The following is a 13,156-nucleotide window of genomic DNA, read 5'->3' on the forward strand; positions in this document are numbered from 1 at the left end:
TAGAACCAAGTGTCTTATAGTTGTTGGAATAATTCAAAAGAGACTCACATTTGTTTTGTAAGCTTCAAGCTTGTAGATGTCTTATCTTTTAGTCTTTCTCCAAATCGTTCGAAGACTCAATTTCCTATAAATGTTGAGGTAATGCTTGAGTTTCCTCGGCCTGGTCAGTAAACCAACGACTTTTCATCTCAATTCAGAAGCGCTGCTTTCGGTACTATCGGGTCACATCGCTGATGAAGGCTGCAATCAGTAGCTGAAAATGTCGAGATAATTCGATCTCCGAGATTATATTCTTGTCTTGAGATAAAAAGTTTAAATTGAAATTGAAAATACATTCACACTATTCTCGAATCCTCCGTTCATCGCAGAGCCAAAAACTCCCTAGTGTTGCCCTAGTGACGGTGGGTTAAAATCCGTCCGACAAATTTGTGTTTAATTTCATTGGGTTTTTGATATTGTTGTGATATTCTCAAAATGAGTTGTGCAGCAATGTGCATTTAGTTTTCTCTGAATAAAAACTATATGTCTTAGAATTATGGAAATAGATTCAGATGATTATATTTCTTGTGCCTTTTCTTTTAAAAACTGTTAGGGAGATTAATGTCGTATAATGTACTTTGAAATATCCTATCATATAGGAAAGGCCTAAAATATCCAGTATTTATATGGGATCATATCAGGCACTTCTTTATTGCAGTTAACCCCCCTTGCAACATGCCCTGATGTGTTGATCGAAACAGAGCGGAACCCATTCTGCAATATTCTGGTACTTCAAGAACTGAAAATTTAACACCCCGTGGGGGCATCTGCCAATGTCAACGTATGTTGTACTCAAGTTCAACAACTGGCAAATGATTCTGCAAGAGCGAAGGAAAACTAGATATTTAATGTTGAGATATTAGTGATCGATCTATCACTGCGTGAAGCATATGCGGATATCAGTGTCTTCCATGTTTACAGAGGGTAGCTTAATTGCAAATGATTCTTAAATATCTGCCATGCAATATCTAGGGCTCATGCGGGCGGGATGCGGACACCACAAGACGGTACGTAGGACCCCAGATTGACAGTGATTGGCAATTGATTCTTCAAAAGGTGAATGGTGAATCATCACCGCTTAAGGCTTCTGCGGATACCATTTTACGATGTACTCCAGAAAAATAGTAATTGGCAAATGATTCGTCACGAGTCAAGCAACACACCTCCAATATGTTGGCACCCGATGACGATGTCGTGACTGCTACGTTGCGAGTATGACGCTAAGGCTTCTGTAGACACCTTCCATGCTTTACAGACTGGCAGTAACTGGCAATAACTGGCGGATGATTCTTCAAGAGAGAAAGAACCCCCTGAGCCCTCGCAATGGTCAGATACTGGTGACAAGAGCTGGTGAGATTTCGCTGCATGAAGAATCAGAGAATCGAACGGTGGTCGTCTTCGGACACGCCAGTGACAAGCTTCCCCGGATGTCAGTGTAGGTCGTTATGTCTCTGGATGGTTCTGTATAAAAAAATCACAGGAGAGAGGGAGGAGAGAGAGAGGGAGAGAGAGAAAGGGGGGGGGGGTAGAGAAGGGGGACACGCATATGTTCACAAGGGCGATCGAGGGGAGGGAGGGGTTGGGAGAGCAAAATTAACAAAAATGTTCTTATAGAATGGCGTATAATATACACGTATACATGTCCTGCTATTAAAGGAAGGACCATGATGCTAAACTAACAACACATGACCAACGTTCCATTTCTTCTGCAACAAGATTTATTCACAATTATTCTGAAGTGAGGGCCAAGATAGGTATTATAAAAGATGGGGTTTTCACAAGGAGAGAGAATACAGGACAAAAACACCACAGGCATTATCTGCCAACAAACTACCTCTTGCGATGATCTGATACTCCATTCAGAAGGCACTGCTTGGTGTCCCACCCCTAATTGGTTTTGTATTAGTCCCCCGTGTTTTACCTGTGAATGAGAGGAGTAAGGGCCTCTATGCAAAATTGAGTTCGTTCAAGGTTGAATAAATATGACTGTGCATTATATGTCTTAATAGTTTTCGATTTTTTTTCTTATCAGAATATGAAAATCACAATGAAATTGAAAATTTTACTTGCTGAAGCGTGATTTTGGTGATGTGAGGTCTTTTGGAGGTGTGCATGTTTGTGTGTGTGTGTATGGGTGGGTGGGGAGAGGGGTAATAAAAAGACAGATGCGGTCCTCAGGAACGGGTTACTTTGATCAAATGGGCTACATATTCATGAAACTTTGTAATATTAATGTAGAAAATAGGTCTATATCCCCCGACAAAATGCCACTTGTCATTTGCTGAATTTCGTGCTGAAGTGATTTCGTCCAGCTATGATTATCATATATTCAATAGCCCTTGAATTAATGTGTGATATATCAACATTTTTGCAAGGGACGCCTTTAAAGTATGTTTAAAATATTGGTGAAGGGTCAATATATGTGAATTCTACGCGAGTTTAATCTAACATTCCAATCCTACAAAAGTGTATAGTGCCCATTTTCCAACTGTTTAAATTTGAATCTTAGAAATGTTTATATCTTGCGCCCTCTATTGACATTTTTTTCTTAAAAATGACGATTTTGCAATTACACTTCAAAATGTAGAAAACTTACATTAGGAGACCACAGAAAAAGATTACATACTAAATTTTTTAGCCCAATCAATGTATGATGAAGTGGTTTAATTTCAAAACGATATTTATACAGCGTGCAAATGTATTATTTCGATGTAAAATTTATCCAAAAGCATTCTATTATTTTGTTTTTATCTTTCACATCATATATGTCATAGTTGTTTTATGGCATACACATTCATAATCACCATCAAGTTATGAATAGGAAGAGCGACATGCAATGCAGGGGGATTAACCAAAACTTTAAGGCCTGTATTCCGAAGTCGGGTTTAATTTAAACTCTGGTTTAAAGATGTGTTTTAACTATAAATAGCCAACTAGTGGCATAAACCTCTAACAGTATAATTTGTTTCTTTCAAATTATTCTCAATGTTTTTCGTAAGGATAAATAAGATAGCTTTCTTCACCAATCACGACTTGGAAAAGTGCACAATAAACAAAAGAAACATTTATTATAAGGAAAATATTTGACATTTTTGGATTTCCATTATTTTAGCACAGAGTTTTACCATGTTCTAAGTTAATCCTGACTTCAGAATACGGGTCTAATATTTTATTTTAAACAATTTTGACATGATGAAATATTTATAATTTTTCTAAATTCAGGTCATCATACTCATATATAAATGCTATAATAAAACATCTATAATGATATCATCGCCAACAAAAAAATTATTTAAAAAAGGATATTAATGTGTGGTGATCTCTTTACTATCTGAGTACCTTTTCTTAGCTTTCATGGAGGGTGTGATCACCCAAACGGCAAGACCCTGAAACTCTTCAAAAAGGACAAGAATAAGGGTAGATCGCTGATAATTACATACCTCTTCCATTGGACTGCCCTAGTGATATATCAATATATCCCTCCGATCTTTTGGCTGTGCATTTTTTCATATGGCGCATGAACCATGTTGAGAAGGTGGTGGTACTGACTGTGTAGAGGATCGGATTAAGAGCGCTATTTATTGGCAAGACGAACACCACGATCCACCCATAGAGGGTTTCTAGAATGATATAATGATAATAAAACATAATATATACAGTGCGTATTAAAAAAAGTCTACACTTAGAAAAAAATCCTGTAAAATTATATATTTGTAATATCCTGAACATTTTTCCACATTTGAACATTGGTACAGATCCATTTAAGCAAATGACGATATAACTGTCGAAAAATATTTCCACTTGAGTGAGCACCACTTACTTTTGAAAAGTTAGTGAAAATGATTTGCGCAGAACTTTGAAATAGTTATGCGAATATAAGTAGACTTTGATCATGAAGAACACATTGAAGATATCTTTTACCCTTTGCCCAAAACACTTCGAAGAATGCATTGCGCCCCACCCTACTCTCCGACACACAGAGGCCATCGTGACGATATTTGCTTTACACTGAGCGGTGATTTACATGAAATGGCTTAGGGTTAACTTTCATTTTGTTCATCATTTTCAAGCTTGGTAAAAGTATGGAGAAACAAGTATGAATGAAAAAATGAAATGTAAACCCACTTTACATGATAAAAACTTAGTGAAAAAAAATGCTGGAGATGTCTGCTGTAAGCTTTTGTTCAGATTCAGTTATGTCCTCAGATCCAGCTGGCACAAATAGGGTAAAGGTTGTGCTTACTTAGTGTTGAAATTTCAGTCTGGGTGAAAAAATTGTTACAAAATGCTCAAATGTATCCGTTTTATTTCAATTGACCAAAACTGCAAGAGGAATGTATGAGAAATGTTTCGCAGAGTGTTATATATAAGTAGAATTGTAAGAGCAATTACATTCATTTGGTTATTTTCTCATTAAGGATATTCATAGCATAGAATGATAAAGAACATTCCAGAATGTCTTTGTAAAAGCTTATGTTATGCAGGCCTCTCGCCTATTAAAAGGCCAAGGAATTTTGTTATTTCTGAATAGGGTAAGGCAGACAATAGAGCTCCCAGTAGCAGTGAAAAGAACAATAGGCTTAGCTATGTTGTTGACATTTTAATTTCACAGAGGTCATTCAAGAGTCTTCTAAATGTAGACTGCTCTAGAAATGGGCAGAATGTTCTTCTTTAGACAAACTAGAAGCTTCCAGAATAGTCAATACTAGAAGCTTCCAGAATAGTGAATAATTTGTATATAAGGTGACAGTTTCTTCAAGGCTATCATTATATCAGACCAGAACTAAGAGTTACACCCCAAACTTTATGTCAGAGCAGACTTTATTTCCACCTGGAATATTTATCTTCTGCACGCCATCAAAGAACTGTTTACAGTTACTTTGAGCGAGGATTTCTCAGTTCTCATCGAGATCATCAACCTGTTTTGATGAACACTCTTCAACCCATGGATTGCTGAAATCGACTCATCAACATCGTCTTCACGGACATTTTCAACTCATTACAGTGACTCTTGTTATTCATCGTGCTTCAACATCAGTTTCATCATCGCCATCGTTTTGAATTTTAATTTAAGGAATCTTCGCCAGCCAACTTGGATTTTACTTTGGATTATTATCACAATTTCAAGAGACGTAAGACCATTATTATTTTTATTTGTTTTATGTATAATCAATTTCCTGTAATAAAATAAAAGGAAATCACAAAATTGAACACAAAACACATATTTTTTACCTTACTTTTAAATCCAAAAAATATTCATAAAAGTAGTAAAATTCTGTTATTTTCATCAAAGTTTGCACTGATGGTGAGGTGTGAACTTGTATCCAAAAACATTTACCTAAAAATGAATGCATTATTTTATGTCAAGTAGCAAAATTAACCGATTTTAGATAACCACATAGTGGATTTAGCTCCTTTTGGAATAACACTGCAATGAATTTCCCCAACAAAATTCATATGCGATATGGTGCATTTGATTCCTACGTATCATATTTCTATATAACAAAAAAAAAATAAATTTGGTCAATTTTAGCCCCTTTTGGAGTCCAGCTCTTCACATATAATATATATATATATATCTATATACTGTATATACATTATATAAATAAACTCAGCAAAAATAAATTCTTAGACACTTATAAAAGTAAAAATATTCCATATAGATATTTGATTAAAAGTAAATTATTGTATGTCATAATGACCAGACAATATTCCTCTTCCAGTATGACATACAATAATTTGCCTTTAATCAAATATCTATATGGAATATTTTAACTTTTATAAGTGTCCAAGAACTTTTTTTGCTGAGTGTATATATATATATATATATATATATACACACACTATATATATATATATATACATATATATATATATATATATATATATATATATATATATATATATATATATATATATATAGGTGTTGTTGTGAATGCTCGAGCGCCCGATCAGGGTAGCGGTGCTAAAGCCGTGGTAATAGTATGCAGCGCATTAAAACATTTGTATATGAAGTTAAATTGAGGTTTATGACCAAAGTATTTATTCATATAAAAGACAATCATTTTTTGTGTCATAGCTGCTAATCAGTTGTGGCAGCTCGTACATAATATTTTTTTCCAAATAAATGGATACATGCTTATTATATAAGGACTGAATTCAATGAACTGTTCATGGTCAATTTAATTGAAGTGCAGTTAAGTAAGGAAGATTATTATGAGATTCAACAAAATATAAAGAAGTGATTTTTGCCTTTGATTTGTTTCTCCCAATTCACTGTTTTCGTCACAACCAACAAGGAGGATGCTTAACCCCTTGTGTCTTTCTTAAAGGACGAGCCCACCCCAACAAAAACTTGATTAGAATAAAAAGAGAAAAATTCAACAAGCATTACACTGAAAATTTCATCCAAATCGGATGTAAAATAAGAAAGTTATGGCATTTTAAAGTTTCGCTTATTTTCAACAAAATAGTTATATGAACGAGCCAGTTACATCCAAATGAGAGAGTTGATGACATCACTCACCCACTATTTCTTTTGTATTTTATTATATGAAATATGAAATATTTTATTTTCTCATCATGGTCATGTGAAATGAAGTTTCATTCCCCCCTGAATACGTGGAATTCCATTATTTTAACATTTTGTGCTTCAGGCAAGGAGGTCCTAATCGTCAAATTCGTAAAAACAAAAGAAATAGTGAGTGAGTGATATCATCGACTCTCTCATTTGGATGTAGCTGGCTCGTTCATGTAACTATTTTGTTGAAAATAAGCGAAACTTTGAAATGTCATAACTTTCTTATTTTACATCCGATTTCGATGAAATTTTCAGCATTGTGCTTGTCTGATTTTTTTCTATTGATTCAAATCAAAATTTTTCTGAGGTGGACTTGACCTTTAAGTTTCATTTGAGTATTTTAAGATATATCACACATCTACAGACATACCCCGAGTCATAATGAACATGGAATACATTTGCTATTAAGCATGATAAAGATAAAATCAGAAACGCGGTGGATAAATATATTTATATTGATGGCAGAATCAGATTAAAATAGAGGATGCGCTATTTAATTACGAGAGATGAGTAAGAGAATGATAGGTATTTACTGATAATAAAAAGGAAGAGGAAAGAAGAGAATAGAGGAAGGGGAAAAGAGAAGAGAGGAGGGGAGAAGAGAGGGGAGGATAGAAAGAAAAGAAGAGAAGAGGAGAGAAGAGAAGCGAGGAGAGAAGAGAATAGAAAAGAAGATAAGAGGGGAAGAGGAGAAGACAAGAGAAGAGAAGAAGGGAGAAGATAGGAGGGGAGAATAGATGAGAGAAGAGAAAGGAAGCGGAGACAGGAGAGGAGATAAAAGAGGAGAAAGGTGGAGTAGACAAGAGAAGAGAGAGAGATGGAGGGGTCGACAGAGAAAGAGAGACAAGGAAAATGAAAATAACATAAAAACAATATTAGACTATTTTATTTCGATAATATAAAACGGAAATGGGCTTGTTGAGGAAAACGGAGCTATTATCGTTCCCCTGATAAAGAATATTAGTTTCATGTCGCCGAGTTATAACCTCGAGATGTAATAAAATCAGAAAACAAATTAGATTCGTGCCAAATATCTGCATCCATTTAAATCCAAATTTTCTGCGCATTATTTCTAAATCTCTGGATCAATATAAAATCGAATTTCCAGACAAAGATTAAAATAATTCCCAAGTGGGATGAGAAGATTTCTGCTAATTTTTCCAATAAATTCTTTTGATGATTCAAACTTCGAAATTCAAATTCAATTCAAAATATATTTTTCTTGAAAATAAGTTAATATTAGCACGATCTTTAAATTCGTATCGTAAGCCCGGGGGGCCACTTACATTGACGAGTGGATACCATGCGCGACCAAAAAAACACGTAAAAAGGATGTCCTTTTCACGATAGGGCACGTTACGTACGTAACGTGAAAAGGGTGTCAAAAACACACAAATAATGAAAAAAGGGTATCTATTTCGCTAGTAAAATTACGTGTTTAGGGTCGAATTTGCGGGGATGATAAAACAAAATTAAAATGTTTTATAAAGGATGTCCTTTTTGCCCCAACACTACGTGTTTAGAGTCCTATTTGCGCGAGGTGTAGAAGGTGGGGTCGTACTAAATTAAATAAGTTAAAGCCGACAACCAAAGGACCCGTAACAATGAAACATTGCTGTACTTGTTTAGGGGTTCATTTCAGGGAATATTTGCCAAGAGTATCGTTTTGTTTCCAGTACTTGTTAAGGGTAGGGTTTCACACGCCAATACTTGTTAAGGGGTGCATTTTCAGAATATGGAAATTACGTGTTTAGGGTGCTTTTCGAGACCCCATGGTCGCGCATGGTATCCACTCGTGAATGGAAGTGGCCCCCCCCGGGATTGTAAGAACGATTAGCATTAGTGCGAGTAAGGAGAGAGCAGTTTGAATAGCCTACGTAAGTTGCCACTCAAAAATCCCAAATTAATAAAGATTCACTGAATATCCTTGTATTCATTACAGCAAATGATCATAAGTTTAAACATTCTCGTGCTATGAGTGCACCCATCAAATAGTATCAGGGTGTCTTAAAACATTATGAAAATGACCCAAAGGTAACATATATCAACCGGTTTTCAAATTGAATTGATATGTCGCCAATCCTATCATTATGGGGAGCATTTACAAGAATGAAAACCTCGTACACAGCACTGAATCCTTTCATTTTGTTTCAGAAAAAAATACAAGCAAGAAAAGAGAAATACTCTGGAAATAGCTGTTTTGCTAACTGTTAAAACAGAGGATCGTGGGTTCGAATCCCAGCCATGCATGGCATAATTTCCATTGGCAAGAAAGTGGTCCATGATGTGCTGCACTCAACCTTGGTGAGGTAAATTGGTATCCTGAAATGCCGTAACAGCAGCTACTCTACTACGTATAGCCACGGTAAACTGCATTACTGTACATCGCTTAAGAGCTACATAAGCAAATATAATCACTATTATTTATAACTACATGTATATTTGAATTGATCATTTTTATGTAAAATTACCAATAATGAAAACACGCGAAATATTTACAATTTAGATTATTGTCACTATCATCTATTTTATAGTATTTTATTTATTAATTTATTTCATTTTTTCAGGGGGGGGGGGGTAAAATAAACGATTCAAACCTGAAATAATGTAGTTGTAGAGAGACATAATCTTGAGTATCGCGATGGGAAGCCAGCATAATGAATCGGTGAGAATGATGAAGAAGAAACGCTTGGCGTAAGCCATGTCATCCTTCACGCCACACTGCGCTGCTGCCCTTCTTGTCCTACGTATGCTAAGAAACATCGCTTCAAAGAGAGAGAGAAAAAATAGATAGAAAAGGGGTAGGAGGAGGGAAAGGAAGAGTGAGGTGGGGATAAAAAGTAAAAAAAGCAGGGGAGGGAGAGGTGGAGAGAGGTGAATTTCTTAAAAAAAAATTGAATTTGAGTGCATTCCATTTGAAGAATTATTTTGGTAAGTGTGAGCAAAATGTTTTTTTTTTTTTTGGGGGGGGGGGGCATCGATGGAAATCCGTTGAGCCAGAAAGGAACTCCGTGAACTCCACAAGTTTCTCTCAGCGTAGATCGATACAGGGTGCTTTCATAAGGGGAGGTTCACCCTGACAAGATTTTGTTGTACAAATAGCAGAAAAATAATATAAAAATAGGTGGAGGTTTGAGGAAAATCCACTAAGTATTAAAGAAATTATTAGACTTGGAAGTTTTGGATTTTGTCACGTCATAAACGAGCAGCTATCCCATATGTTGTGTAACATGAAAGGCAAATATTTCATTTTCAGTGGTTCGTGATGACTTTTTAAAAATGTTCTTTTATGGAGGCGCGTGTGAAATGAGTTTGTATTGATATACTGAAGATGCAAAACAATTTTCAATTTTCTGAGAAAATGACATTCGGTATGTACTAAAGCTGTTCGCATATGACGTTACAAATCAAATTATTAAATTCTAATAGCTTTTTTATTCTTTGATGGATTTTCCGCAAACCTTCGCAAATATTTCTTGCTATTCTTACAATAAACTCTAATTTATTGGGCATCATGTCAGTGATTAACTTAGCCATAGGAGAGTCATTTGCTTGGGTCCATCAAGACACCCAAATACCGCCTTGGTCGGCTAATAATTTAGTCTCGTTATCAACATTATTAACATTAATTTGAACCAAATATATATTTTTTCTCAGTGTTAACGAACAACAGGTGCTCGCTCTAACGGAGGGAAAAAAGAAACTTATTAGATAAAATCTGAAACAATGGCCCGAAAGAAGATTGAATTTATCAGGCCAAATTTTAAATATTTCCTTAATCCAATTCAGATTCCCTTTCGGGCATTAAAAACAAAACACAATTCTATATTTTGCTTATGAAAGTGTAATGCGAATCTGTTGTAGGAAAAACGGTTTCCAAGCTTAAGATTTAAAATTCGATGTGACAAGTATATAAGCTTGTCAGCTCGACTTTACATGATTAAGGTAATTCTCTGAAAATGATTTGACCTGGCCGAGATACATGTCATGGCTCTACGTGCATGACGTGAGAATATGAAAGCTAGACTAATGAATCATATTGTGAATGGACGGATATTTTTTTAACTCCCGAGTGGCCCATTATCCTGCTTATGAAACTACGGAACATGGATGAAATATAGCACAAAACAAACTAATAAAAATGTTGAAGCAAATTATTCCTTCCTGGAAGATACACTACAGATTGATGTCTTCGGAATTGAACAGAAAGGGAAAAGTTAATTGTGTAACAATGACAAAACCACTCCTCCCGCCCTTAAGGATCAAACTTGATCAACATTATTTTGCAGTGTTATTGAACCGACACCACGCCTTGATGATTTAGCTAGCATATCCGGATGGCAATCCGTTTTTATTTCATTAAAAGAAATCAAATCATATTTTTATATTAAGAAAAAGATGCAATTTATTTCTAAACACCCCAACTGGATTTCTTTATACTTTTGTATCTTGATATAAAAAATTGAACATTGATATCAATAAATGGGATTTAATGATAAGGCTGTCCCGCTACATGTTACCATCCGATGGTAGCTCCCATGGTAACAATGCAAAGCAGCCAATCCTGATCTAGGATTTCAGGGAAGTTACATTGGATAGCATAGTAACGGAGCCAATCTTTCTACTATGAACCTTGGCATACACTGGCTTTTAAAATTGTCCGTGAAATCATTTGATGTTCATTTTTCGTCCGACTTGTCAGATCTGGCAACTTTGCTTGATTTTGATTGGCTATGAAGCACTGTTACTATGGTCAGCGGCAAAGTGCTTCACTGCATACGTCTCCGGACTCTGAACCACTATGTTCCGACCTCACATTGACAAGACATTTATCTACATTTGCCACTCTCTACCCATGTGTTACACATGGGTATCCTACCGAAAAAGAATCTTTGGATGCTTGAGTGCCCGATCAAGATGCATCGCTTAGAAAAAATGCATCAAGCGCTCATGGTGTTGGATATTATAAACATACACATTAACTTCAAAGCATGAAAATAAATCCAGATCAATTGTAAGTAGCGACCAACCGAATGCTAGATTTATATATACAGCGAAAAGATATCAAATTAAATGTTTATTTATTTAAAAGATATTCCTTAAAACGAATATAAAAAATAAATCCAACATTCTGAATATATGTTAAATACTTGAAATAAAAAATGGACTTTGTAGGAAAATATCCAACAGATCCCATTACGAAACACTCCGCGAGTGTGACAGATCCTAACTAAGGATGCGGGCAATTGCCAATTCGTCTACTGCCAACTCGTCCACTCACCACATGGTCTATACTTTCATTTAGTCTAATGCCATTCCGTTCATCAACATTTCGTCTAACAACCATTTGGTCCATCAACCATTTGGTCTAATCATCACTTCGTCTAATCATCATTTCGTCTATGACAACTTCGTCTCATATCCAGTTGGTCTATCCATTTCATTTTCATTCATTTTGTACAGTTTTAACACTTGTCCAATTAGACCAAATGGTATATGAATTAAATGGTTATTGGACCAACTGGTTATTAGGTGAAATGGCATTAGCCTAAAATGAAAGTAGACCATGTGGTGAGTGGACGAACTGATGGTAGACCAAATGATAGTAGACGAGTTGGCAATCGGACGAATTGACATTAGACGATTTGAGAATAAACCCTTACATACCTGTGTACGACACTACTATGACGAAAAATGTAGTTGTGTTGATTCCCAGAAAGAGGAAAGCTGAGTATTCCCAACCCTGCATTCTGGGATCATGGAGGTGCAGCGGGAAACACACACCATTGCTCCCATAGAAATTCCCAAAGTATTCTACGGGAATCATCGGGAACACGGCAAGCAAAGTTCCGAAGCACCATATACAGGCCAACACCATGATCGCCCTTCTTGTCTTGATCCTCTGAAAGCTGTATGGGTAGACTATAATGAAGTAGCGCTCTAGAGATATGAACATTAGTGTCAGGACCGAGACCTCACTGGAGATCATGGCGAGGAGACCGGAAACCTTGCACGTCACACCGTTGGTCCACTCCAACGCATACTGGTTGTATTTATTTCGGTATTTTACATCTTGGGTGCCAATGATAAGCAGATACAGACCCATAAGGAAGTCAGCAGCTTTTAGAAAAAATGAAAAATATTTATTCATATTTAGAGTCTAATGACAAATACCTGCATGTGAACATTTCGATTGTAATACAAATGATTTAAATCCCTTTTCTTTTGAAGAAAAAGAAAAAGAAATGTATCAATAACTTCTAATTTCACAACCTGCATTTTGTAGAGGCAAATTAAACGAGCAAAAAAAAGTATGTTAAACTATCTACCTAGTTTAAGCGTTTGAATCGTATCCTTTATGCCACGACTCAACTACGCTTTCAGCCACATTGTGATTTATTTTGTCCATGTAAAACACTTAGGAGTTGATACAGTTTTCGAGTCAGTCATGTCATCAACATATATAGACCTCGTTAGACGGGCCAACTTGCAATAAAAAAGGGGGAGGGGGCTTCAACGCAGTCGAAGTCTATTTTT

General features: G+C 35.8%; 1 protein-coding gene across 2 annotated transcripts in view; it reads right to left on the reverse strand.

Moving 5' to 3' along the window:
* Positions 1-13,156, reverse strand: part of LOC121410439 (relaxin receptor 2-like) — a 53,115-nt gene continuing 39,959 nt past the window's right edge. Inside the window, exons 15-19 of one of the 2 annotated variants that reach the window (XM_041602542.1) lie at positions 12,287-12,739; positions 9,217-9,384; positions 3,480-3,659; positions 1,874-1,960; positions 1,445-1,500 (exon numbers count right to left, since the gene is read on the reverse strand). In XM_041602542.1, coding sequence (XP_041458476.1) covers positions 1,899-1,960; positions 3,480-3,659; positions 9,217-9,384; positions 12,287-12,739 — 863 coding nt within the window. In that variant the 3' untranslated portion in view covers positions 1,445-1,500; positions 1,874-1,898. Of the gene's footprint in view, positions 1,501-1,873; positions 1,961-3,479; positions 3,660-9,216; positions 9,385-12,286; positions 12,740-13,156 lie in introns of both variants that reach the window. The other variant, XM_041602534.1, reaches the window with a different exon arrangement.

Source organism: Lytechinus variegatus, chromosome 1 (genome assembly GCF_018143015.1).
Source record: "Lytechinus variegatus isolate NC3 chromosome 1, Lvar_3.0, whole genome shotgun sequence".
NCBI classification, from domain to species: domain Eukaryota; kingdom Metazoa; phylum Echinodermata; class Echinoidea; order Temnopleuroida; family Toxopneustidae; genus Lytechinus; species Lytechinus variegatus.